At 55.0% G+C, this 27,750-nt stretch overlaps 4 protein-coding genes across 4 annotated transcripts; all 4 read right to left on the bottom strand.

Moving 5' to 3' along the window:
* Positions 1 to 1,496: 1,496 nt before the first annotated feature.
* On the bottom strand, positions 1,497 to 2,495 carry LOC126040332 (uncharacterized). The gene has a single exon (XM_049804516.1). It carries the CDS (start codon positions 2,293 to 2,295, stop codon positions 1,582 to 1,584), a length of 714 nt encoding a protein of 237 aa, XP_049660473.1. The 5' UTR covers positions 2,296 to 2,495; the 3' UTR covers positions 1,497 to 1,581.
* Positions 2,496 to 3,054: 559 nt separating this feature from the next.
* LOC126040691 (vacuolar protein sorting-associated protein 29-like) lies at positions 3,055 to 5,572 on the bottom strand. Its single transcript, XM_049805487.1, has 4 exons — positions 5,534 to 5,572; positions 4,925 to 5,113; positions 4,126 to 4,361; positions 3,055 to 3,531 (listed from the first exon to the last, which is right to left on the bottom strand). Exons 1-4 carry the CDS (start codon positions 5,534 to 5,536, stop codon positions 3,414 to 3,416), a joined length of 546 nt encoding a protein of 181 aa, XP_049661444.1. The 5' UTR covers positions 5,537 to 5,572; the 3' UTR covers positions 3,055 to 3,413.
* Positions 5,573 to 6,511: 939 nt separating this feature from the next.
* Positions 6,512 to 7,298, bottom strand: LOC126040930 (pre-B lymphocyte protein 3-like). The gene is made up of 2 exons (XM_049806014.1): positions 7,250 to 7,298; positions 6,512 to 7,002 (listed from the first exon to the last, which is right to left on the bottom strand). The coding sequence occupies exons 1-2, from the start codon at positions 7,296 to 7,298 to the stop codon at positions 6,674 to 6,676; spliced, it is 378 nt and encodes a 125-aa protein (XP_049661971.1). The 3' UTR covers positions 6,512 to 6,673.
* A 7,068-nt stretch (positions 7,299 to 14,366) lies between these two features.
* Positions 14,367 to 15,739, bottom strand: CHCHD10 (coiled-coil-helix-coiled-coil-helix domain containing 10). Its single transcript, XM_049805408.1, has 3 exons — positions 15,530 to 15,739; positions 15,067 to 15,217; positions 14,367 to 14,631 (listed from the first exon to the last, which is right to left on the bottom strand). Exons 1-3 carry the CDS (start codon positions 15,659 to 15,661, stop codon positions 14,612 to 14,614), a joined length of 303 nt encoding a protein of 100 aa, XP_049661365.1. The 5' UTR covers positions 15,662 to 15,739; the 3' UTR covers positions 14,367 to 14,611.
* Between the last annotated feature and the right edge of the window lie 12,011 nt (positions 15,740 to 27,750).

The following is a 27,750-nucleotide window of genomic DNA, read 5'->3' as shown; positions in this document are numbered from 1 at the left end:
AAAGTTAGCTAAAGCCAAAAGCCAAATTAGAGGTAAGGTCACGGTCTTAGTTAAGAATCTAGAAACAGGGCAATAGGAAGGTCCATTTTCATTAATAACCTGGGAGTGAGATTATGCTTGTGTTTCCACAGATGCAGGCCCACAATGGGCTCCCGTTCGATTTGTACAACCATCATCATCTGGAACATCCTAGATGGTGTGGCAATATGAATACCACCTCAGCCAAAAACTAACGTGTGGGTCACCTTGGCTAACGTAACAGGTCAAGATTCTCTGTGCATCCACAACCGCATCACAAAACCCATGAACCAATAGACAGGATGGCTATGACTTGTGCAGCGCACCTGGCCAGCGAGCGCATGCGTCATAGGTTGCAACTGAGGCGGATTTTAGCACCGGCTGGCCACGTGTGCTGAAACCCCTTCCTCTGCAAATGTATGTATAGCGGGATTTTCTGAAGAGCATAGGGCTGGTGTACAGCAAAGCCATCGTTGCCTCTGTGGGGACGCCCACATAAAGCTGACACCTACCAATTGCTGGGCTGAGTTTGCGGAGCAAGACAGCACAAGAATGTACAGATGGTCCATCCTTGTATGTTGCAATGTGTTTAAAAATCAATTGATAGATCAAGTAAGGCTGTTAATTGACAAAAAAAAAAAAGGGGGGGGGGGGGGAGATGTAGGGTTCAATTATATGGAACGTAGTTACTGGGCCTGAAAGTAGCTCATGGTCGCAAGAGCATTCCAGACGCCTTTAGAAGGCCTTGAACAGAATAAACAAGAAGACAGAAAAAGAAAGATCCCAATTAGAAAAACACAGGTGCACATTCCACAACACAGGGAACTTGGCACAAACAACCTCAATTTGGGGGCTTATCTTGACCAATTAGACTGAGACAAGTTTCGCATGCTCTAGTTAATATAGCCAATTATGTCCTGTGTTTATGCGCATGTACAGAGTGAGTATAACTAACTGTATCTTATGTTTATACACGTGGACAGTATCGATATAACCAATCACGTTTTATGCTTGTGCACGTGGACACCAAATGCTTGCATGCCGCAACCAATCAAAGCTTCTAAAGCAACACAAAGAATTGTATAAGAATGATCAGTTAGGCTCAATAAACTGGTGACTTTAATCATCATATTGGTGTCCTGTCATCTGGGCCCCGCATGGAATAACGCTACAACCCTACAGCAGGCAGCAGGGTGGGGAACGCCAAAGTCAAAGTAGAACAGAAGTGGACACGAACATAGACAAATGTGGGGAGCAGAGCCCAGCCCAACATACTCCAGGACAGAGGCAGCAGCAGGATGTGTTGATCAGCAGCAGCAGCCTGCGGGGTGGCAGACAATGCCACACTGTGAACTTTGAAGGGACCAAGGCAATGGTCCCCAGCCACAAAGTCATCTCCAGGCCTCTGGGACACAAAAGGGAGCACATTCATGGCCACGGTCATGCAGAGGGGACACAACCTGCCTCAGCCCCACTGCCACAACTCTGCTTGTCTGGGAGGGAGAAGGGCAGAAAACCCTCCCCTGATTTAGGAGTCAGTGTCTTATTTCCTATTACTTGTTGTCACCAGACACCATTGCTGCCGCTGCTGTCCTCACCACCACAGTAATAGACAGCCTCGTCCTCGGCTTGGACCCCAGTGATGGTTAACGTGGATGTGGAGCCAGACTTGGATCCAGAGAATCGCGAAGGGATGTCTGAGGGTCTCTTGTTGTTATCATAGATCACAGTGACAGGGGCACTGCCAGGAACCTTCTGCTGGTACCAGCCAACACCATAGCTGCTGCTAACCCCGGAGCAGGTGATCTGGACGGTTTGTCCCACGTTCGCTGAGACCGAGGGTGGCTGAGTCAGCGCTGCCTGGACCAGGGAACCTGGAGAGGGAGAGGAGAGAGGGGAGAAGATGGGGGTCAGCCAGTGCCCCACCAGCACAGCCCTCCCCGGGCAGTGGGACGGGGAAGAGACCCCCGTGCTCAAAGGCCCCAGATGGGTGCAGCAAGTCTGGCCAGGGCACCTCAGCCATGGGTGAGCAGTATAAAGAGGAGAGGGGTTCAGGCCATGGCTCGATCCCACCAGTCCACTTCCCCACAATGACTGGGTGGTGCTATGGACCCCGACTCCTTTTAAAGCGCCCACCTGCTCAGGCACAGCCCCTCCATGCCAATGTGGTCCCATAATGTTCCCTGGCAGCTCCTGTCCCAGTGCTCCCCCTGCCCACTGCAGGCACGTCTCTCGCCCACCAAAGGCACCAAGATCACGCTGGGCTGCCTCCTCCATGGGCCACTCGCCTGGGAAAACCAGGTCCTGCTTCACACCAGGGGACCACAACCGGGTTTCTCTCAGGAGCCACAAGACTATGACCACTGGACCGGGGTGGCCAGGCAAATGCTCCTCAACTCTGGTTTTGGCAAATACAACCTCAGCCAAGACACGTGCCGAGGGACGGCAGGAACGCTTTTCTACCTTGCCTTGCTGAAGCATCCGCTGCAGCTGCCTTTGCCTGGCCCGTGACCCTGGCATCAGCCACCCACCCTTAGAACACCCCTCTGCGGCAGCACAGCTCCTCCAGCCGCGCTTCCCTTCCCTTCCCACTTCTCCACAGGGCTCTGCGCCCATGGCCGGCCCAGCACTGCACCAGCACCACCACTGCAGGCCGGTGCTCCGAGACTCCCTGGCCAGGGGCCACGGTGGCTCCAGCACCACGGATGCTCCCACTTCTCAGAAGCACCACGGGGATGAGGAGCAGCGCTCCGGCCTCTGCTACCTGTGGAGCATGAGGGCAAACGCCCAGCTCCGCGCACCGGCGCAGAGCTCTCCATGCTGCTCTTCCCAGACCTGCCTCTGCCTTTCTGTGCTGCCCTAAGCAGTAGGTAGGATGAGTCTGCCAAAGCAGAGTCCTTCGGCATCTCTGACAGAGCCTGAAATGTTTCAGGGTCGCGTCTCAGGAAGAAAACAGCAGCTTCCTGTCCTCCCTCACAGCCCCCTCACACTGAATTCCAGACCCCCTTCACCTCGTAGAAGCATAATGAACAGGACCCGCATGCCCAAAGAAAGGAATTTATTATTCTATGGCCATTGTTTTACAGAAGAGCTTCAGTGCCAAGCTACCACCACCCTCTGTGACTCCCTTAGGCCAGGAACACAGCAGCCCCTCCTTAGACACAGGGTATTTTCCACAGGCCTCTTAATCAGCAGTTTCTTCTGCTTCACCTGCGGGTTGGGAACCAAGACTAACATTTTCTCACAAGCTCACGAGCAGTAGAGCGATGCGGCTGCTCTACAGCCCAACACGCCGCAGCAGCAGCACCCCCCCGTGGCCTGCCTCCCCTTTGCCTTTACTGGAGAGACAAGGAATGCAAGGTGGGGAGAAGCTAACGAGCAGGTTTGAACGTCTTTCAGTACTTCTTGAAGTCAATTCTTTCTACTTTCACATCACCCTCAATCAGTTGGTATACATAAGTCACAACTGTGGAAGCCTGGATGTCCATCAGTACAAACGAAGGGATGATGTTCCTGGAAAGAAAACATGCTTTGTCAATCTTCCCGGTTAGCTCACGCTTCTTGCTATTACAGACCTTCTGCTTATGTATTCTAATACACTGCATTGCCAAGGGCTGCAGGGATCTGGGAAACACTGCAGTTTGCGAGTACTGACAACAGCGTCTCAGGCAGAGTTACACTCAGCCTACAACAGCCCTCGAGGCTACTCAACAGCCTATGACACGTCAGGCTCAGGCATTTAAGCCGACAGTGCCTCCAGAAGTCTGATTTCCTGCCAGATATTAGGATGCAGCCTCTGGGAAGGCACCAGAAAGCAAAACGCCTTCGAGAAGCTGCTGCAACTGACCCCTCTCTGGGCCCAGGAAGCAGCCCCAGACACTCCAGTGCTGGGCTGCCATACCCAACACGTGGGCCAAGACAAACCCTGGGAGCAGGGGAGCCCCGCTGCATACCTTGGTAAGGGAGAGGGCTGGCGTCCTGCTCCTTCACGGCACCTCACCAGCGCTCTGCAGCGCGGTGGCCAGACACTCGCAGGTGAATTAACGCATTTCAGGTAACGCCTATGGGCTCTGCTGCACTGGGCAGCTCAGGGCCCCCCTCACTCACCTTTCCAAAGCACTGTAGGCTCCTGTAGCTGATCCTGGGTTGATGTAGAATTTGTTTTCATGTTCAAATGCTTCAAATCTGTGCGTGTGTCCTGAGATGAGAATGTCCACATCCAGCTGCCTCTGCAGAAGTGCCAGGCTGGCTGCATCACCCCAGGGAATAACTTGATGGCCGTGAATCAGCCCGATTCTGAACTGCCCAACAGTTACAACCTTCTCTTCAGGATAATTCAGGCTCTGAGAAGGAGAAAGGCACCGCCTATAAATCAGCCAGAGACCCCTCAACTATGCAATGCTGGTTCCTATGTTCCAAGACACAGACCCTCTTTTCACCATTTGAGCGCACAAGGTCCCTTTCAGCATGCAGACCCACTGGATGCTTGTACCACGCTCCAGCAAGAGCCACTACAGAGCAAAGAGCGGGGAATCTGCACAGAGATCAGGAGCCTCAAGGCTACCCAACAATAAACAAACACACACACAAGCCTCCAGTTTCTGCATCTACACAGCCAGCTGGGGGACTCCAGAGGCCTCACAGCAATTACAGACAGGTTTGTGACAGAGTTCATATGAAACAAGTGGATGTATTAACCCCCCCCAACACCCAATCCCCCCTGTGGAAAGTGCAACAAGAAAGGTCTAAAAAATTTTTGTTTCTTCAGTCTCACTCATTCCTACTTCCTATCCTGGTGAATTACAGTTCAGGAATTGCTAGTGCTGAAGGACTTCCCAGGTTTCATCGAGACAACCACCACATGCAGGAAGGCAGGCTGAGGAATTAACAGAAACAAAACCATTACCTCAGAGTCCCCCCTAACAACATGGATGTCCCCAGCCAGGGTCCTGAGGTAGTCATAGCTCTCCTTGGTGCAGAGGTTTCCTGTACACAAGATGTGCTGAATCTTTCCCGGAACCAGCAGCTTCTTGAACTTCACCGGTAGACCACTGCACCGGTGTGGGATGTGAAGGTCCCCTAATACTAACACCAACTTTGCACACAGCAGGAGGAAAGAGAGCGTTTTAACCCAAGTTACTTAACAGAACAGCACAAAACCTTTTTGCCGCTCCAGGGGGCTTGCAAATTCTGACAAACCATTACAGGCCCAGCAGGGATTTCTTTCAGGTTCAGCTTTGAGGAAACAACCCCTCAGCATGCCCGAGCTGCCCCCCACAGACAGCCCAGCCTGCTCCCACCCGGGGAGAGCCAGGCGCTCCCACTCCCGCACGTAGCCGGAGGTGAGGGAATCCGCTGCCCGGGGGAACACCAAGACGGCGGTCGCCGCCGCCGCCGCAACTGGGCGAACCGGGCCAAGCAGCTGCCCCACGCTGAATCTGCGGGCTCAGGGCCGCTCCCCCGGCCCGGCGGCGGTGTAGGGAAGCGGCCGCGGCCCCCCTTGGCCGCCGCTCACCATCCTGCTCCTCCACACAGCTCCGGCCGCTCCGTTACTCTGACGCGCACTGAGGTAACCAGGAAGTGACGCGCCGCCTTTTTCTCCTCCCCCGAGCCAATGGCAGCTCTAGCAGCTCCCCACGTGAGGCAGGTGCCTGTGGAAGGGGCCTAACGCCCGCCCCCTGTGCCTGCCCGAGTGGTGAGCATGCGCAGTGAGGCCGTCGCCGGCGAAGGGCTCCCCCGAGCTTTGGCGTGTGTTCCCCCACCTCGCCCCCGAGCGTTTTTCATGAAATCTGTGGGAATTTTGTGGAAAAATGCATTATCTTTCTGTGTGAAAATGTTCATATGAAGTACCCACAAGTGCCCGCGTGGTTCAACGTATCCTTTTCCCTTCAGAAGCTGTGGAGGGCGCTGGGGCCGTGAGGGGAGATGGCGGCATGGGGAGATGGCGGCTGCGGGGAGATGGGGGGTGTGGAGAGACGTTGGGGGCCGTGAGGAGGCCTTGAGGGGCCTCCAGAAGGGGACAGGTCCTTACGGTGTGGGGACAGGGCAGCGCAGGTGGGGGTCTGGCTCTCTGGGGAAGGCGGGCTCCAGGGATGGGTGACACAGCTCCATCCAGGCCCAAGAGATCCCACCAAACGCCTCACCATAGCACCTTGGGGTCACCCTCTGAACTCGGGTACCCCAGGGCACGGCGACGTCCCTGCAGGGAGACACCCGAGGGGCTCTTCCCGGACTCCACATCCATGACACGAGCCGTGTGGCTAAGGATTAACCTTTATTATCAGGCAAGCCAAACTGCACAAAAGCCCAAGCCGGGACCAAGCCCGCACTGTGCCGGGTGCTGGAAGAGCCCAGGAAAGCCCGGCCATGGCAGAAGTCTCCATCCTCCCACCACAGCAGGAGATCCCTGCTCCTGTGTGTTCCTGGGCCGAGCCCTGGCAGGTCTCGCACTGCGTTAGGCTGTCTAATGCTCCATGGGGGACGTTTGGGGTCGAAGGGGAGGTTGCTGCGCCTCACAGCACAATGCCGTGCTGCTGGGCTTGCTCAAGCACACAAGAAGGTCTTTTTCCATTTCTCCTCAGGCTGCCGTTCTCCCTGTTGAGGGCTTTGTGTCAGGGTTGCAGGGGAAAATGCAGAAAGCTTTTGTTCCCGGTTTCTAAAACCAGTTGAAGGCATGTGACAGGGCGCAGTAATAGTTGCCATTGTCTTCATGGCAGGCAGATGCGATGATGAGGATGCAGGCATTGCTGGCAAGGTCTTTGGTAGCAGAGAAGCGGTCAGGAATCTTGGCGGGCTTGTGCTTGTCTCGCTCAGAGTTATAATAGAGCAGATACCGCAGGGAGTGCCCCGGGCGCTGCTGGTACCAGGAGATGCCGAACTCACTGATATTGTACTGGGGGCTCAGGGTGCAGGACAGCCGAGCGGTCTGCCCAGGCATCACCAAGATGGAGGATGGCTGGGTCAGCACAGGCTGAGCCCTGGAAGCTGCGCGCACCAAGGTTGCAGTTACTGATGGGTTGAGCCATGTCCCCTGTTGCCCCCAGCCCCAAAATGTCCCCCTGCTCCCTTGAGGCAACCTCGTTACCCAACCTCCCTCCAGCTTATCACACCACACCGCCTTGGAACAAAACGCCCTACTCACACTAACAGCACCCTTGTACAGTCCAGTCCTGCCTGCCACCCCGCAGTGCTCCCCCCCAGGCAGCAGCTACCTCAGCCACACCACTCTTACCTGTGCCCACCGTCCCCACCAGGAGCAGGACCATGAAGCCCAGGACCATAGCAGGAAGCAAAGGAAGGGAGGCTGTTTCGGAGAGGGTCTGCAGAGCTACACGAACCCAGGTTGCTGTGCCGCTGGCGCCGGTGAGGTGTATGTAAATGACACAGGGGGCTCAGGGACTCCAGCTCCACGCGTTGCTCGCTTTGCTGCAGCTGGGCTTCAGGGAGGGGGCTTGAAGCAGCGGGGCGAGAGCTGAGCATCGCGACCCACCGCCCACCTTCGCCCTAGGCTAGGCCATTTCCTCCAGGTGCACCGATGCACGTACAGCCTGCCCCACTACCCTGTGCCCTGGGTACTGGAGTACAGTGGGGAGGCATCACTGACCATCTCTCCTCTCTGATGGGGGGAGCAGAGAGGTTTCCCTGAGGTCTTACACTCTGACCTTTCGCCTCGGGCCCTTTGCCACCAGGAGCTCAGGAGGCTGGGAGCCTGAGCCACACCACACCAAGGATGCCCTGTGGTAGCAGCAGGCTGGAGGCCAGCTGGCTCTGCTGCCACCAGGGAGAATGAAAGACAGGACATACCAGAGCCCACCCCTGCAGCTGTCTCATCACAGAAGCGATATAAGGAAAGTTGCTGCTCCCTTCTCCATATGCAGCTCCATCGCTGTGACAAGAATGACTGCCCCACAGCACAGGCTGGGAGCTGCCAACAGTGCTGAGAGTGCTGCCTCTGCCAAGGCCACCTCAGAATCAGCAGCCACAGGCAAACGTGCAGGGTGGCTGCTGAAGTCACCTGCCAGAAGGCATTTCCCCAAGGGAGCCAGTGCAGCGAGACACAGCTGGTGCCTTGTGCGGAAAGACAGCAGACCGTTACAGCAAAAGGCTGCCAGACTCACCAGGCGTAAGGCCCCTCCTCTCTGCAACACCCATCGCAGGGCCCACAGACACCACATTACACACCCAGTCACAATCAAGGGCTGACCTCCCCCCCGGCACATCTCTGCACCCTCCAGCCCATGGCAGTCCTTCACAGCAGGGTGGTCAGCAGGCGCTTCACAGTGTCCCATAACCGGTGGGTACCTCCTGCCCTCCACAACCAGGCTCAGCCCCGCACCCCTGATGCCACCACATCACCATCCAGGGATGGCCCTTTCCCACCCCTCTGCAGCAGCCAGCCTTACTCCCAAAGTGTCCCCAAGCCAAAGAAGTTTGCAAGTGGTTCCTGATGTGACTGGCCCACGCGTGCTCTGGGTATGAGGAAAAATGGAGCTCCGAGACAGAGCCCTGCCTCATTAGAACATCCCAGCACCGTGTCTCTGGCACAGGCAGATCCTGAAGAGGAAGCACCACCTTCATCCAAGGGTGCGATGCAGCAAGCTGGTCGCTTGCTTTGCTGTGCCACACTGCAGTGCTCTGAACAAGGAATGGTGCACCCAACGGCTCGTCTATTTTTTCTGCATTCTCTGTTAGCTGGTCTAACAAGAGCAATTACCCATGCAACCTTGCCCAATTTACTGTGACACAGCCTCCCTTGGGAGCAGCGAGGGGAAAATGAGTGAAAGGCAGTGACTGGAGCAATCAGAGCAGCTATAACACAGATGACAAGGAGCAGGGTCCATACCTGCAGTGCCATGAAGTAGCGAGGTGCCAGTTAGACCTGATGGGACCGTACAGCACCTTGCGTAGCTGGGCTGCAGGGAATGCTGCAATACGGGAGGGCAGCAAGGGCTTTTGTGCACCTGCCAGGGGGTTGTGGAGCATGCAGGTGCCACACAGCAGTCTCTGCACATGCAGTAAAGCCTGGCTGTGTCCCACCTGTGCCCATCCAGGCAAACCTGCTGTACTAGACTTATCAGAGCCAGCCTACAGCAGGCAGCAGCAGCTGCATGAGACCAGCTCCAAAGCCCATTCAAGGCTGGGGCTTTGCCTTGATGTCTTCTGGCCTTGTGAAGCTCTGCCATTTCAGCATATCAGCAGCTTGTGTTTCATGCAGCCAGGCCCCCAAGCCCACGCAGGTAGGAGCACGCTGCAGACACGGCTCCAGCTGTTGCCCACCAGCACTCCCCAAACTCTGCAAGGTGGTGGCAAGGTGAACATGAGTCACCCTGTACATGTGTCCTAGGTGAGGAGTACCATGCATACACCCTGTCACTAAGCCCCGAGCAGATAAAGTCCATGGATTAGACATGTGAAACAAAAACCCACGAAAGTAGAAGGAAATCAGCTCCTCGTGCAAGGAGAAGCATTTTGGAAAAAGGGAATTAGTCAATGGAGCAGCGAGCACTGGATATGCAGTACATCGGTGTTGTTACTGGTTCCCACCATTCAGGTTCTCCACATCTGCTGACCAGCCTGGGGGTGTGATTTCATCTGTGTCTCAGCATCTCTGCAGGAAAAGGGCATGATGCTACAGGGCCCCCTAAGCACTGCTGCAGGATCACTTGTACAGCAACATTTGGGCACCAAATGGAAGATGCGTCTGGTGCATAAACCATGCACATCACTCTGACAGCCCAGGCATGCAGGAAAATACCTGGCTGTGCAAAGTGCAAGAGCAGGTACAAGCCCAGCCTCATGCTGACCCTGTTCTGCCAGCTTTATTTCCTTCTGCACAAGGTATAAGAGGTGCTCAGTGAACAGAAGGAACTCACACAGACAAAGCAGGTTTTATCCTAGATTGACATGTCACTGACCAAGCACAGCTACCCCTGTCAGGCCAGGGCAAAACGTGGACCAGGACTTAACTGCTGCACCACCCTGCATTTGCTGCTAATCCCTGTGGCTTCCTCCTGCTCTGCAGCACAGGTGCAGCTGCCGTCCTGACAACTGCCCGCAGCTCCTCCCAGGCTGCGAAACCCCACTACCTCATGCTCCAGAGTAGGACCACAGCAGGCAGGGTCCTGAGGAAGGTTTTTCCACTGGCATCTGACAATCTCGCAGAGGAGAGCGCAGCTGCCCTTGCAGCAGCACTGGGCTCAGCTAGGAGCAGGGTGGGCAGATCTGGCACCATCACAGCCCAGATGAGCGGCAGGACAAACACCTGGGGCAGGAAACAACCCAAGACTGCAAAAAGTCTGAAATTCAGAGCAGCTGGGAACACACAGAGCAGGCAGCCTTACCAACAGGCTGTTGTTTAGCCCAGCCCCTGCTCTATCCCCCTCTCCCACTCCCTGGTTGCAGAAGGCTTGGGAATCTGCAGGGGCCATTCCCCATTGCTGGGAAATCTGGCTACTGAAACCACGACCGCATCAGCTGGAAATGCAGTTCCTCCCCAGGGCTCTCCAGCGGCTAATACCATCACCATCAGGCATTTTGTCATCCCCACCGCCTGCAGGACAGCACCCAGTACCAGCAGCCACCACATCGCAGGCCTGGGCCCCTGCTAGAGGAGAGAAGCTCTGGGAGGAGGCAGGCTAAGCACCATGTTCGTTACTGTGAGATACAGAGGTACAGGGGGAAAGCACCAGCTTTGCCTCAGCTCTGGGGGCCGGCTGGTCACCTGGACCATCTTCATCACTACCAGGTGGTGGCCCCATGAGGGGCAGGGAGGGACATGGTACCTTGATGCACAGCAATTCCCAGTCTTTAGGGAACAGAGCAGGAGAGCTCTGCCAGGGCACATCAGCATCCTTTGCCTCATAAAAAAGGGTGATCTTTAACCCCTACACAATGAATCATGGAGGAAAACCATCTCAACAGAGCTAAGTTAATTGCAGGGAGGGAGGCCAGAGGCAAGGATGTGTTCCCAGCCTTGCAGCTCTGGGGAATCACTGGAAGGAGCTCTGCTTATCTAGACACAACCAGAAGAGTCATGGGGCAGAAGTGACAGCTGCCAGCAGAGCTCCTCTGCTCCTGGCTGTGTGGGAAGGGTTCCCTGGCTCAAATCCTGTTCCTCAGCTTCAGAGAGCAGGTATCTGCAGCTGGTGGGAGGGAACAAGCAGACCCCGTCCTGGCCTTGCCCAGTTGGCCAAGAGCCTTTGCCTGACCCCAGACACTTGCAGCTGAAGCCACCAGACACACATGGTCCTAAGCCTTTGCTCCCTCTGCTATTTGAATTGGATCCCCAGCTCTGACTACTGACGTGTGTCAGCCCTGGGGATTTCTCAATCATGACAAACTTGGTGAAAGTTCATGTCCAAAATGTCCCCTGGTGACTCAGATGTGATCTCCAGCTCTTTCCCCTTGTGACCGGGACGTTTGTGGAAGGGGACTGGCAAGGGCCAGGGCTTACTCATGTTTGATGAAACAAAGTTGAAGGACAGAGACACTTCACGAATCAGAACCATTTTCCCCAAATCAAAACATTCATCCCCGCTCCTAACCTGGAGCATTCCCAGCACCAAATGCCAGCAGACATGGCTGTAATACGGCAGCTCAAATCCCTGGTGACAGCAACGCAGGGATCCTACCTTTGCTGGCCGTGACAGCAGGCACTTCTCAGCCACCTGCTGTGCCTCCTGCCATGTCCATGGGGCCCCTGGATTCAGGGTGACCACACTCATATCTCAGGGCTCATTCCCTGCCTGCAGCCAACTGCCAGGAGACAGTGAACCTGCAGTGCCACACCCTGATCCTCACAGCTCACCTGAAGGGGAAGTGTTAGTGCACACCTGAAGGTACAAGTGCTACTGAGCAGCGGTCACCAGAGGGACCGGCAATCACCCACTAGAGAAGCAGCAGAGAGTAACAAACAGGTTACATGGGAATCCCAGATCATCACAGGGAAAGGGGCAGAAAACCTCCTCCCCTCTAGACCTCAACAGATTCTCTTCAAAGCATAACTCGCAAAGGAAAATACCTCTAAACCCCACAGGCTCATGTTGGCCACACAGGGGCACATTGGACTTTCTTCACCACATCTCTCTCCCTCCAGACTGCATCAATCTTCTGGATGAAATGGGGGCCCTAATGAACCTGAGCAAAGTGGAAATTCCTGCATCCGAATTGACCAGTAACTACCTATGAGAAAGGGAGCACTACTAAGTTCCTTGGCAAGACAGCACAGTTCAGCCTCTGAGCCAAGAAGGGTCTGTTTTGGCAGGGGGGCTTCCACACACCAGGAAAACCCTGTCACCTCCTAGAAACAAAGATGCAGCTTTGGAAAGGGGGAGGTCTATTCAGCAGTCACTTGGACATGCACAGTAACTCTGAGGAGGCAGAAGCCAGCTCAGATGAAGAGCTAGAGCTGAACCTTATGTTTGTCTGAGGTGGCTGCTCTGGGGGAGGAGGAACCTTCCCTGGGCAGAGCTGCCTGCCCCAGTTACAAGTCTTTATTTAAGTTTTCAGCCAGGAGAGAGATTAATCCATTTCTCCCATTCTGCTGGCAGGAGGAGAAAGCTCTGAGGCTACCCGCTATGAATCCTTGCTAGAGAACCTGGGGAAGCACTATGCTGACATAGCAGGTAGGAGCCAGGCACCCACCTCACCTCCACAGAGGAGCCGAGGGTGCAGGCATGACTCCTCTCCCCACCGCAGCCCTTGTACACCATCCATGGGACTGTCCTCTGCATTCCACTATGCCCCCTCACAACACTGGTAGTGGCTGTGGGTAGCAGGTGAATTCATGCTCAAGGGCATCCCTAGATGAGGAACAGACCCATTACTGGTCACAAATGCAGTGCAGCCACCCACCAGGGCTCAACCACCATGCCATACTGCCCAGGCACTCACCCCCAGCTCAACAAGAATGCTCTGCTCCTTAGCTCCTTTTCCTGGGATCCCCCCTGCTCCTCTCAGGGGTCCACACTACCACCTTCAAAGCTGCAGCCTGACAAACCATGCAAAAGCAGCACCCTCCTGCTTCAAGGGATCACTCATGCTCCCATGGCATGGCCTGCACTCCCAAGTGACAAGAAACTGCAACTCCTTTCAACCCACCTGCGCTGGCAGCCAGGGGAACATGCACCTGCATCACTGGATGAGTCTGCCTTCAACACCATAACCACACAGGCAGTGGCCTTCTAGAGACTGTCCACTGCAGTCACCAGGAAAAGCTGTTCAAGAGACATCTGGAGTCTTCACAACTCCAGAAGCAGCACTGCTAGCACTTAGCCAAGACAGGTCAGAAGACAGCACACACCTGCTGCAGGTGCTCCTGATGGCTCTCCTTAACAGCTTCTCCACTCATACCAGCACACACCAGTATCAGTCTAATATTTACTTCTTGAAGGCAGTTAGTTCAGACAGCTTCATTACAGTGGTTTCTCCCTGCTCACACTGGGGCAGCTCACCACACCAAGCACTTGGGTTTAGAGTTTCTGGCATTTACTTTTTTCCTTGGCTGTCTCCCAGGAGAGCAAAAGGCACCCCAGATAAGGCCACACACAGCTCAGGACATTATCTACCACCAAGAATTTAAGGCTTGACATTTAGAAGGTGGAGGACTTTCTACACCAGCCTACAGTATCTGCTGCCAGCTTTTACCATCTAGACATGGATTTCTTCACCAATCCAGGCAAGGAGCTGAGAACTTGCCCGATATTCAACAGCCAGAGGTCAGCAGTTGACAGATTAATTCTGCCATGAAAATTCAGCAGTTAAACATCCAAAAGTGTCATGGTTTCATTGCTGTGCCACTAGAACTCCAGCTGAAGCCTCAAAGTTATCTTTCACACCAACATGGGAAACAGGGTCTCCTGCTGGAGACCATTCTGCAAGCAGCACTCTTGAAACTGTTCTGCTACAGTAAGAGGAGAGCAGCTCTGAACTTAACCCAAGGCTGGTGACCTTGAGAACATTGCATAACCTGCTAAGGCTTTTAAGTAAGATCAGCCGACTGTATTCGAGTCACACTGCCAGACAGGTCATATTTTCTTAGCTCTGGGGTCAGAACAGCTCTTCAGGAAGAGGCTATCAATGGAAAAACAATTTGTTACTGAAAATACTGTAGGACACATCTCAGATTACCTCTCTCCAGCCCCTCCTCTGCCTGGAGGGCAGCCAATCCAGTCTCCTCTCAGTTGTGGATCTGCTTTTGCCAAGTCATGCAAGCACAGCTCTTGCTAGGCTGCACCTCCTGTTTGCAGGAAATACACAATTGTGCCTTGTCCTTTAAGTGGCTGATACTGTTATTATTTTGGTAGCTTAGTTTTAGCTTGAGAATTAAATAAAGAACAAGCACAAGTGACAGGTCCAAATAAACTCCTTTATTTCTCTGTAATAAATACAGCACTATCTGAATTCTGAATTCCCACAGGTCCAACCACTCCTTTCCTTCGCTACTAGTCAAGAAGTAAATTACCACTAGAAGACTCCTGTCTGGTCAGTCTGTTCCCTCCAGCTCATCCCCTGTCCATCCTTCTGCTCCCTGCAGGCAGCAGGGGCTCTACACCAGGCTCTTCTTCCCTACACAAGGTGGGGGGGGGCAGATTCTTCACAGGAGAGAAGAAACACCTACAGGGAGAAAGTACAAGTTCAGCATTAGATGCACATTCCAGCAGCTGGAGTTAATAAAAGCTCTCTTACCTAAGGTGACCAGATCTGGACATAGCTACTGACATCTGCTTTTAACAGGCGCAGCAGGAATTAGGGCATCAAGTAGGGAAAGCAGCAGGCTTCCCACAGCAGCAAGAGAGGAACCCGCAGGAGGGCACCTACAGCCTCCTCACCTTCAGATAGACACGGTCAGGATCATTTCTCCTGCCCTTTCCAGTTCCCTTCCGCATTCCAGGACACAGGAAAGGCAGAACTGCTTCCTGTTTAAAGCCTTGAGGGGCACTACAACCGCAGCAGATGGCTTCTGCAACCTTTGAACCCCCCCCCGGGTGTTCTCCAGGCAGCAGTTCCTTCACTACCCAGCCCTCCTGCAGGGACAGGGCACAGACTCACCGTTGCTAGTCTTGCACTGCTTCAGCGCCTCGTTGAAGCCCTCGCACAAGGTCAGGTCTCCCTGGTTGGTAGCACATTCCAGGAACTGCTTCATCTCATAGTGGCAGGGTCCGTAGGGCGACTGCTGGTACACGGGCTGCTGCCTGGGCTCCTGCAGGCAAGGACCCGGTTCGGGAAAAGAGCTCTGGGGGCAGCGGCACCTCCTTCGGTAAACACGGCGGCTCCTTATCGCCTCTCACCGGGAACGGCCCCGTCACCTCGACCTGCTCCCGCGTCCGTCCTTCGCCGCACGGGCCAAGCGGCCCCGGCAAGGCCCGGCGGCCCCCGCTCCCCCGGACCGGCTCTGCCGGCCCGGCTCCCGCCGCCCCTCCTCACCCCCGGCCCCGCAGCCCACCGCCCCGCGGGGCCACGGCCCGCCCCGGGCAAGGGCAGGGCAAGGACGCCCGCCCGGCTCCGCTCTCACCTGGGCGGGAACCGCCGCCTTGGCCGGTTCGGAGGAGCCGCCGCTGAAGGCGCCGGTGAGAGCGCTCCCCACGACGTGTCCCACGGCGGAACCCACGGCCACGCCGGCCGCCGTGCTCGCCATCTGCGCCATCAGACCGGGTTGCGCCGGCTGCGCCGCCGGCACCGGGGCCGCTGGGGCCGGGCTGCGAAGAGGAGCGAGTCAGAAAGGGGCGGCGGGTGGCCAGAGACGAGACACGACACCCCCGCCGGCCCCGCCGCCGCCCCCGGTACCTGGCCGGGGCCGGGGCCGGTGCCGGTGCCGCCGCAGGCCGCCGCCCGCTGCTCCTGCCGCCGCGCGCCATCGCCTCACAGCTCCCCCGCCCCTCCCGCCGCCTTTAAGAGGCGCCGCCGCCGCCCCCACGTGACGCCGCGCGCATGCTCGGCCGCAGCGGCCGAAGCCACCCGCCCCGCCCTTCTGAGGGAAGGCGGGGGCTTCCCGCCGGGCTTCACTGGGCGGAGAAGGGGAGGGCGGGTCCGGGCTCCGCCCCCCCCTCCGCCCCCTTCGGTGCCCCGCCCCCTGGCCGCCGCTCGTCCCCGCTAGGGGGCGCGCCCGGCTCGCGGGGCCCGGCCTCTCCCCTCCGCCTGAGGGAACGGCGGGCCCGGGGCCGACGGCGGCCGGAGCGGGTGGGGAGAGGGACCGCCGGAGCCCCAACTGCAGCAAAGGGGGGGTCTCCTCCGGCCCTCGCAGGCGCGGACCGGCTGCCCCGAGCAGGGCAGCGGGGGGCTGGCCCTGTACGCCCAGGCTTGAGCCCCCCCCGCCGGTGTTTAAGGGCCGTTCAACATCCCCCCGCCACACACCCCGGTAACGGAGGATGGGCCGCGGCGGCGGAGGAACGATTCATACTCCTGGGGATGGCGTCTGGCTCCGTAGGAGACACTGACCACAGCTCTGCCCGGGACAGCCGACACAACTTTCAAGGGCGAACGGGTATCTCGCTGCGCCCAAATTCGGCGCCTGCAGGTGAAGCAACGTACCAGCTCCAGAGTCACTGGCCCAAACGTGGCTTAGCCCGGTTTTGGGCTCCCACCACGTTCCGCTCAGTGCCGTAGAGCCACGGAGCCTAAAGGATGAAGCTCCGTGCGGTTTGGGCGGGAGTGAAGACCGGCCGGCCGGGTGCAGGCAGACCGGGCAGCAGGAGGGAGCGAGGAGGCCCTGCTTCACACCTCTGCTGTGAAGGTTTCCGCAGGTGTCGTGGCCAAAGGAAGAGCTTCGAGGAGGGCGATGCGGTAGCTTTGCAAATGCTCAGAGGCTGCTTCTCCCAGGTGTGCGGCAGAGCACGAGAGAGCATGAAGGGGCTTGTTGGAAATGGGCGACGGTAGACGGCCTCTGTTGCGTGGGAGAGGATGGGCGGAGGTGGATAATGAAGGGCCGGGAGAGGGAAGATGAACAGTCCACAGTCGGGGCAGAGGAAAGAGGGTGCCAGGGAGGAGCGTGGGGAGGAATGATGTGGTCTAAGCCATGGGCCAGCACAACAATTTTTGCAGCAGCCCTCTGGATACAAACCAGCAGATCAAGGAAACCTTTGCAAGGTGTGGACATTGGTTGGGAAGTAGGAATCCATGGAGAGATGATGATGAGCCCTCAAATCACGAACAGACAGGCTGGATGACGCCAGTTTTACCTTCAAACCAATTTCCTGGCAATCATCTCTTCTCTGGCACCCCAGCTGGTCTCCGGGACCTCTGTGGGTCCATGTCTGCTCAATGTCTGCCCGGGATGGGCCTGGTTGCCAGCTCCATCTTTGGATGTCCCTTATGCCCTGTGGAATGAAAGAAATTTCCAAAATTGAGAAGGATCCAGAAGTTGTCCAAGGTTAAAAAAAAAATCCCAGCTATGTTATGTCTCCAGGGCTGTGTTCGTACGTTCAGCAAGTTATGAAAACCAGCTCTTTGGGCTGGTTCATTGACTGGCAGGAATTAGAGAGCTAAGTCACCGTAGGGTTGGCAATTAGCTGCTGTGTAAGTGTTTTTGTAGAATCAAATTTCCAGCACGAGGGGAAGAGAAAAGCATTTGTAAAGCAAGCCACCCCCTCGGCGCAGGAGCTGGGCAGGCAGGGGGAGAGCTGCAGCTCCTACACTTCTGAGGAGAGGGATTGTGCCTCGAACACAAATTTGGTCTCCTCTTCTGAGCGGTAACACCCCCAAATCCTTCCTCCCACGGTGCCAGGGACCTCGCCTGCCCCGGGAGCTGTGCTGTGCAGTTCTGCTTTCAGCTGGAACAGCAGCATTTTACATTCAGCATTTGCCTGTCTTTTGCCCACTAATAGGAGAGGGGGCCAAGCAGTTGTAAAACCAGAAGACTATAACTGGAAAGCCCCTGCCTCAGCAGCACCTGCTTTTTTTCCTTTTGCCAGCCACGCATCCTGAGGGAGCAGGGTCCCCTTCCCTGTGCAGCCCCATCCCGCCTAGCCATGAGCACTTGTGGGGAAACAGAGGTCTTAAAGACATGAGAAAAAAAGGCAGGAGGGGACAAAAGGGTGACCTCAGGGAGCCCCTCACTGCAAGGAAACCCCTGGGCATGTGAGCACGGTCAAGCCCATCAGTGCGTGCAGCTGGGGCTACCACACCACGGGCTCTTCTTCCCTCCTTGGTTGTCCCTGGTCATAGGAAGAAGCTAGGCATGTGCTGGGGGGAGGAGAGGACAGATTTGCAGGGACCGCAGGGAATGCCAGGCTTCCAGCCATAAGAAATCGAGGTTCATTAGTTCCACTACGCACAGAACAACTTGCTGAAGGAGCCTGGGTTTCAAGCTGAGAGCGTCCCTTTAAGCTGTGTCTGGGGGACCCTTTGATTTGGTTAATTAGACGCAAAGTTTTTCTGTGCTGTGGGAGGCCGGGTATGTGCTGAGGAGTACAGCTACCCTGGGTTTACTAATGAGATAATTTATTGTGGCTGTCTGAGAGGCTGAGTGTACACAACTCCACCCGCACACACACCACCCACTCCAAGCCCTCTGCTCCCAGCTGGAGAGTCCTCAGCACTGGAGGTGGAAGTACTGTGTTAGGTCTCCCTGCGCAGAGTGAGCCATCCTTCACTCGGGAAACTTGTGCAGCAGGGCACCATTTGCATCTAAATATCCCCACGACAGTTTTTACTGCTTTCCTGGCCAAACTTCCTAATTCCCCTATTTTTCAGCCTAAATTTGATCTTTGATTCAATCAAGTAGCTGCGTTTCTGCCTCTCTTTCTTCCCCTGCTCCAGAACATCCCTCCTTACATAGTTCAAGTGTTAGGGCTTGCCTACACTTGAAGGTTGACTCTGGATTAAGGGACATATAAATCTGAAAGACAGTAACTAATTCCTGAATAGTTCTGGAAAGATTTACTCAAAACCAGTCATTTCTGAATAACTCGGTGCACTGCCCGGCCTGTACGTTCCCTCCTGTTAGCAGCAGGACCAGGTAAGACAAGGTTTGTAAAAAGCAGGTCTATTTTTTTCAACTGCTTTCTCCCCGGTGCTCTAAAAGCAGGTAATACTCTCCCCCTTCAGAGTTTGCCTCACTTAAATCCTCATGCTGTCACAGCCGAAATGTGGCTACAAAGAGATCTAGGAATTCCCCAACCGTTTGGATCACAAGGCGTTATTTCAGAGGTAAGGAATGCAATACCGGGCCTCCCTGGGTCTCCTACCTGTCTCTGCCCCTCCATCATCGGATGACAGAGCGCATGTCTGTCTGTGCCAGGCTGCACCTTCACAGGGCGTTTGCGTAGGGGAACGGTGCCACCCACAAATGGCCTGTTTCCACAGAAGCCTTCTCCACGCAGCCATGCCACGCTGCGGCACGTCTGTCCCTGCCACGGGCCACCACCAGCAGGTAGCCATCTGGGGATGCTGATGGAGTCTCCTGCCTCCCGAGCTGCAGGTTTGCGCTTGGAGAACCCTAATTATTGCATGCAGGGGCAGATCTGGGCAGTGCTCTGGGTGTACCTGAATTTAAGTTATTTAGGTTAACAGCAAATTGCACGGGATGGTTGCTCGGGGATCTGGGCAAACTATTCAAAGCAGAAGAAAGCTTCTGATGAATTAGCCAATATTTTTGTTTGTGGACAATCCCCCCCCCAAAAGAAACAAATCCTCCAGTTCTTACCAATGTGTTTGCTGCTCAGAATTACTCCATGAATCATTTATGACTGAATGTATTGCAGTCAGTGGGTTTCTTGTGTCCTGCTTTTATCTTCATCTTTGAGCTCTGGCTAGTCCTAATTTTGTTTGCGCCTAGTGGCTGATTTCAGTTTCCCAAGTCCATACAGAGCTTTCAGGTCAGATGTAAATATGCAAGCGCTACTTTTTTAGCCTATAAAGTTTTTTGCAAGCAGAAGTTGCAACTAACAAATAATATAAAAAAACCCACAACCAAACACCAAAACCAAGCAAGTTGCTACCACTAAAAGGAATTCACAGGTTTTTTCCTAAGCAAAGGGGCACGTTTTCTGCAGTCCTGCCTCACCGCCATTCCCCCAAGGGATAACAAAGCGGTAGCGTCACAGGCAGGTGTTACTCGATGGCATCGCCACTGCCGTGTGGCACATATAGCCCTATCTCACGCTGGATGCTATGGGCTTTGAGCACACTCTCCCCATGCATACTTCTTGCTGTCTGCATCCTTCCTCAGTCTCTTTTTAGCCAAACTATAATACTGTGAAATGAAGTCACTGTACTGCAAGAGTCAGATGAGAAAAGGGAGGAAGAAAAAACTGCGGCGTCTAACTGGAGGAGCCACAGATGGCTAGACGTGACTGTGAGGGAAGGGAAGGCAGCGCTGCAGAGTGCCGTTTCAGCTTTCAAGTCTTGTGCTCCCAGGATCTACATGCCATTTCTTGGATGTGGTTTGCCCCGAGGGCAATCTCAACAGCTGTGAAGTTTCAGCAGATGAACAATGTAGTTTTCAATAAATTTCACAAAGCAAACGAAAGGATTTTAACTCATTCATGCTAGCCCACTTTTGGTCTGAAGGCTTTTCCGGACCTGAATCCATTCACATCACGAGTGTTTTCCATTTGAACCCCAGGGCCTGACTGCTGGGGCACACCTGAGCTAGACTGCTCTGCTCTGGCTTTCTGGACAGCTCTTCCCCATCAGAAGAGGCTTCTCTCAGCCATGCCCATGGGTCTTGGGAGGTGTAGGTGCACCTCTGCATTTACCTGTGCCACTTAAACCCACCCTGGTGACCCACAGGTGGAGGAAGGTACCAAATGTGGAATGTGGATGCTCTCACCTCCTCGCGGGGAAAGAGGAGGTGGTAGAAAGGGAACTTTTCCAAATCTCTTCCCCAGTGGCAGCTGCATCTCAGAGGTTCAATTTCCTTTGTATTCACACATGCAGAAGCAGGGCTTGCACACTCGGAGGCATGTTCTGATCCCAACTGAAGGCTGATGCCATTAGTTGCAACTGAAAGAAGGGCTTTTGCATCCCAAAATTCCTCAGTCCTAGCCAGGAAACTACCTCTTCCAAAACACCTCTAGTGTATCCTCAGATCATGACGATGACAATTACTGTGAGCTCTGTGAATTTACCTGCTAAATACGGGACAAGATGGCACGCCTGAGCCCACAGATTTTGTTTTGTTTTCTTCACGGCCGTAGAGCACCCCATAAGCAGTGCAGCTAAAAAGCCAGCACAGGTTGGTTTGGTGTGTGTCTGGAGGATCTGAGCAATGAGATAGTGCCCTTCGCTGCCTCTCCTCTGGCTGAGATCTGCCAGGCGGTTTCAGGGAGTCCAAAGCTGTGAGCTCACACCCCTTGCAGGAGGTAACAGCGCTGAGCGGGCCTTGGAGGGATCTCACACCTTTTCAGGCTTCCTGCTTTACCTGTGCTGTCCCGGTCTATGGGCTTGGGGCTTGGCATTTCCTTCTCATCCAAATGTCTACCCGGAGGCTGTTTCCCTCCACTCTTGCACAGCTGCTCCCTAGCTGGTCTGGTTTCCCCCCCTGTCTTTTGCAGACACACAGCAAACATCTCTGGAGAGCTGTGCTCAGTGGTTCCCCAAGCACAGCTCTGAGGGGGTGCTGATGGCTCCAAGGTGTCTGTAGTAAAACAACACGTAAGCAAATACAGAAGCTAGCATGGGGTCTGTGTGTAAGGCAGAGGCATCTGTGACTTTTTAGGAGGCTGTTAGCACCAATCCATGAACAGCTACTGCTTTGAACTAGATTATTACAGTAACTACCTTCCCTCATCTCCCCCTTCCCAAGAAAAGACAAAGCCCGTACAGCAGCTGGAGAGATCTTGTGCGATTCTGCAGCCTCTCCACAAACAGTTCACAGCCACCTGCAATTCGGGAAGCTTTGTCTCAGCTCTCCAAAATGTCTCATGAGTTTTAATCACCACATTACTCTCCCTGCCCTACTGAGGCTGTCCAGCCATCAGCTTCCAACACCTCTTCTCAGCTGGAAGCTACATACCGGAGCCCATCCTCTCTTTCCTCTGCAGAAGAAGCTGGTGGTGTCTCCTCTTCACATGGAGGGTCAATAACCCCTGCAAATGCACAAGGAAGCCTGGTCGTGCAGTCCGTTTTGTGATGATTGCCGCTGAAATGCTCTTCTTTCAGCTGCAGCCTCCACCATAGAGTGCTGAGCTCAATGCAGACACCATCCATGGGCTCCTCCACAGGAACAGTGCATGCATCCTCTTCTGCAGGAACAGCCTGGCCTTTGCAAAATCGGTGGTCTGAGCAAACACCGGAGCTCTCTGCAAAGGCCGGGCACTGTGTCTGCCATGCTACATTCATTCTCAGCCTTGTGCAAGCTCTCATGGTGCTCCTTTTAGACCGTTCTTCGGAATCTTCCGTTTGGCCTCTGGGTGCTTCCCTGGATCTGAGGCTTCTACATTGAGTTTGGGATAATGCAGTCTCAGAGTTCAGCAATTGCTTTCTAAGAGAAAGTGGAAAAACATCTTGGGACTCAAGCTCTGCCACAGTCTGGCAGCCAATTTATTGCAGTGACATTTGTTAGTGGCAACGCAGCGTGGGTCACAGATGCGTCCTTCCCCACAGCATCCAGGGTAGCATGAACTCCAAATTGCAGGGCACTGCATCACTGCTGCATAAACTTAACTGCTGTGAGAGGCACTTTGCATCCCAATGGGAGCCAAGAGAGCACTCACACCAACCAAAACCCATACCTCCGTGATCTGTCTTCCCGGTTATCTCCTCTGCACTGAGTTTGCTTATTCTCCTGTCATTCTTCTCTCCTGGCTCGCATCCTTACTTTCACGTGGCTTCATTCAGTCAAGAGCCCACAGCACTGCCCTGATGCTGGGCAGATACCACGCAGATGCCTATTTCTGCTCAGCCAGCACCAACCAGCCCAGCTGCTTCCCTGCTGTGAGCACAGCCGCCCTCTGGTCCCACCGAGATGCAGGGAACGCTCTCTCCTTGCTACTGCTGGCCCTGGCTTGCCAAGCTGGCCTGCACATCCCAGGGATGGACACCTTCAACTCATCATGGGAAAAGCACGCCGTAGGATGATGCCAGAGCAATGCGGAGGGGCAGGAGGGTCCCGGCAGCAGTGAGGCTGAGCCAAGAGGTGCTGGGGGAGTAGTACCTGTTCCAGGGAGGTGAGTTCAGCAGCATTTGCTGAGGAGGGGGGAGAGGGGCTTGGCTGTTCTGAGCAGAAACATGTGTGAAGAAAAGCCTCGACCCACACCCTGAATTCCACAGCTCGGCTCCGGGGACAGGAGGAGGGAGAGAGGACAGGATGGGACATTTCCAGCAGACCGGCGATTTGTTTGTAAAAGCCTCATCTCACCAGCCCTGCCTGCCTCCTCCCCCATCACCTCCACTGCTCACACTGCGGTTTATTAACGCAGTCCCCCTTAGGCTAGAGGGAATCACATCCCAGGAGACATTCCAGTCTTAGCTCGGCTTCAGAGGGGATCAGAGGGAGCCAAGGGTGGGGGGCGTTTCACCAGGACGTTTCATTTGCAGAGAGCTGGCAGGTCGAAAGCGCTGCAAGACGGCACTAGCAGCCTCCTTATCAGACACCGAGCAGCCGCAGGCTGAAGTCGAGTCTCTGCTCGGCTCTGTATCACCCAGTCATTTCTGCTTTGTCCAGGCTGCTGGTTGGAAGCTCTCAACCTCGGCTTTGCCTGGTGGTGGGCACTCAGCCGGGCACAGGGAGTCTCGCCCTTTTGCTCAGGCGATGAACACAACTATCGGCAATGTGCAGCTGGGTCCGGGCTGCCGCAGGGGCTCAGCCGGGGATCAGCACCCTTCCCCGAGCACCAACAGGGCCTCAACCGCCAGCTCCTCGCAGGCGTCGCGCTCTGCATCAGTCGGGGCTGACACCTCTCGCCAGGAATGGGAGCTGGCTCCCCAGCGTCTGGCTCCTCAGGTGAATTGTGGTGTGCCCTGAGCCTATGCCAGGAAAATGCCAGCAGACGAAACTCCGTCTCAGGCCAAGAGACACGAAGATGGATGTGTTTTCCTTGCCTAGCTTATCTCTCAGGCAGCGCTTCGCCCCAGAGCCCGGCACTGTTTGTGTGCGCTCGGCTCCTGGCACGGGGGCAGGAGATGATTAGACAACAAATACTGTGGCGTACCTCTCCCGGGGCTGCAGCCTGCCCCTGCCCTGCCGAGACCACGGCCCAGCAGGGAGTTGCTTCTCAGGGGCCAAATCCCAGGGCTGGCTGCAGCTGCACCAGGGCTGATGGGGGAGAAGGGGGAGGAAAAGCCGCACTATCCCGCAGCTGCTCGGGCACCACGTGAGCTGCAGTGTGAAGCTACACGGGGGACAGGGTTGCGGCTGGCTTAGCTGTTCCCTCAGAGAGCCGCTCCTGGACTGGACCCCTGCACAAATGCAGGACAGTCCTGCCACCATCTCGCTTGTTCCTAGGTTGGAGGAGGCAGTGGTGCCTGCCCAGCAGCCCTGCAGGTAGTCATGCACTCAGCCCAGGGGCTCAACTCTACGTGTGCCCCTTGGTTTCATAAGGGCAGTACACTAGGCAGATCCCAACCTTGTCAGACTCTGCACCGCTCGGTTCAACCCAGAATTAAGGTCAAGGAAGGGTTTTTTTTAAAGGCAAAACCAAATGGATGCAAAATAAGTAGTAGTGGATCAAGCAAAACTTTATGGAAATTCGTAGTGAGACTGTTGCGCTGGCGTAGTTAAGCTGAAGTCTGGAAAAAAATCAAAACATTTTATTTTGGCATTTTCAAAGCGTACTGTTTGGATCCAGGACAGCCTGCACCATTCCAGCCATTTTCATTTAAAATATTTTAAAAAGCTAAAAAGAGCTTTGAAGCATAGCATTTTGCTGACTAACAGACATTTTTACATCTTACATGTTACTTTGCCTTTCCACCTGTGAGTCCAGGCCCAAAGGCGAAATTTGCCCTAACTCGATGTCCTCTTCTTGCCCCCTCCCCATGCCCATGCTTTGGGCTGCCAGCTGAGGAGGAGAACTGGGTAATTCAAGGCCTGTTGAAGAAATACTCCTGATCCCTGGTATTTACAAGGGCAGTTCATTGTGCATGACCCCCCGCCTTGTTTGTACCTACCACCACCTGTACAAACACCCACTTTGGCTGCCCAGGAGAAAACAAGATGCCAGGGCTAAAGAAAAGGGGAATTCTGAAAGCAAGAGGGTGAGAACAGAGACTTGCCCGATGAGGATGTGTCCCTGTTTGTCACCCACTGAGCAGTGATGCTGGAGACATCAGTTCATGAGGCCATCACCTACAGAGAGGAGAGGAAAGACATTAGAGGAGAGAAATCAGTTTCTCTGTCCTGGGGATTTGGCTTCTGGACCCTCTTCCAGCTGCTCAGGGAAACACCCAGGAGGTGTAAAGCTCCATGCTGACTTTGCAGGGAACCTAAAACCAGGTCCCCAGCCACACAGAATACAGCTGTGAAAGTCACACCAGGGAGGTGGCAGGAAACAAAGAACTTTGGACAGACAGGCCTAATCCATTTAAATTCAGTTTCTCTCTCACTTCCTCTCCTTTCCCCTTAGCTCTCATCAGAGACCTCTTCCCCCACCTCCTCTCAGTCCCAAGTGCCTTACACAGCAGTTTCTCACCCAAATGGCCCATGAACTGAAAGAGTTATTCCACCTCTTTTCTGCTCACAACAGAGCAGAATCGGATCCAGTGTTCCCTTCCTCCCTCTTGCATGGTCCCTTTCTACCAAACACCTGCTGGGGAGGGGGCTGCTGACAGATATGAGTCCCCCCACTGGTGATTCTTGTTGAGTCTCACGTCACAACGCCGCTTCGCCTGCCCAGGCGTTCACAAGGTCCCTCCTTGCTGGAAAACCTGAGGGGAGTGGAAGGAGAGCTAACACATGTGGCCAAAAGGACTTGGAAAACCCATGACAGCTCTGCCGCTTGCTGGGACTGGAAGGCATCGAGGCAGATGCTGAGCAAGAAGAGTCAGGCATGGGGATGCTGTATCAGCAACATTAGTGACTGGCAGGACCTCCTGATCACAAAGGCTTCTCCTGAGCTCCTTGCAGCCATCACGAGATCCCTGAACCCCAAATTTGGCTCCAGCCTGGCAGGAGCTGCAGGAAAGCAAGCAGACAGCGTCTGCACTGAGAGATGTCAGGCTGTTAGTGCTCCGGGGCTGGGGTGGGAGCCCTGTGCTCATCTGCCAGCAGCCTCTGTACATTCAGCAAGCTGCAAACCGAGGTAGGGATGAGGGCTGCATGGACAGACAGCAGCTGAGAGACGTCCCAGCACAGGAGCGCTAGCAAAAAGGACTTCTGCAGGTTGCGCATAGGGCGCTTTGCACAAGATGGGCACAGAAGCCCCCAACCCACCCAGTGGGCCATTTTCCTGCTGCTAAACATCTACTTGCTGGGCTGGGAAATATTTGTAATCCCAAACACACCATGCACTTTCTTTTGTGTTAAGTGCCTTGGCAGAAGCCAGCAGTTCTCACACGCGGTCCCATCTCTGCAAGGACCGTGTTTCCCAGAACACCCCCTTCAAAAGTCTCCCTTTATTAGGCAGAGCCAAACTGCCTGTCACTGCCTCACAGGCTGCTCCCACGCCTCTCCCCGCTTCCCCAGGGCATCAACAGGCTCCACTGCCATGGGCTGGAAGGCACCGAGCTCCCAGAGACACCAGCATTCAAAGACACGACACTAAAGAGAAGAGAGACAAAGGCAGGAAAGCTTTTCTCGCTGGGACCCAGCTGTCTGGCTCAGAGCAAGGCAAGAAAGTAGGATCTGCTCTGCATTCCCCAGGCACAGCCAGAATAGCAAGAGAAGGGTAAATTCCACAGTGTAAAGTCTGACCCCCATGAACACCAGCTCCTTGCTTCTTCCCTTTTGCGTCTTCCCTCCTTCCCTTTCCCCTCTTACAAATAAAGCCTCGGCGATACGCCAAACACACTCCTCTGGTGTGGGGACATCTCACTAACAGCCCACGAGCTAGGCACTGCAGCACCTTCCAAGCACGGCCACGAGCAGGCTCTTTCTTCTCGCATCTGCTTACCGTACCCAGTATTTACATCCTCAGTATGGTTCCCATAAAACAAAACATGAACAACTGATCACAGACAAATAAAACAGTAATACAGTCCGGGGTGTCAGGAAGCCTTACCCACTCCCTGCGCACCAGCCCAGGCAGCTGGAGATCAAAGTTTTCTTATTTGCATACATTTCTTGAAACAATTTGCAGCTAAACTCTGTCTGCTGAGGGGATGCTGACACAGTCCAGGGCTTCTCCCATAGAAACAGGAACCGAGAAACCAGATCTGTACATTGCTGCCTCCATCTCCAGGTGGCTGAGCAGATGGAGGCTTTGGCATCTCCAAAATGGGGAGCCGCTCCCTTCCTTCCCCTCCCTCAGCATCCCGCGCAGGGAAAGCCTTCTTCCAAATGGTAAGCGAAGCCTGGGTGCGCGCAGATGGCTTCAGCAGAGCCCTGCACTGGCAAAGCAGGGATGCGGGGACATAAAACCCAGCGATGAGCCGGGGACTGGGAAGTCTGAGAAGTTTGTGGCACCCTTAGGCGGGAGAGGTGAAAGACACCTTTAAACCTGCCCCTTCAAAGCCGTCCCAACCCAGACAGAAACCAGTTGCGGGACTGGAAACACTGACACCGGTCATTCCAACCGCTGGAATATCACACACACACACACCACCCCCAGCCCCGGAGAGAAATCCAGGGCTTCAGGGACCTCCACAACCTGCTCCGGTGGGGGGACGGGGACCGGGTGGACGGCGACCAGGGGCTGG

This window comes from Accipiter gentilis, chromosome 7 (assembly GCF_929443795.1).
Source record: "Accipiter gentilis chromosome 7, bAccGen1.1, whole genome shotgun sequence".
Lineage (NCBI taxonomy): Eukaryota > Metazoa > Chordata > Aves > Accipitriformes > Accipitridae > Astur > Astur gentilis.
The sequence above is the reverse complement of the archived record's forward strand: the minus strand, read 5'-3'. Positions and strand labels throughout refer to the sequence as shown.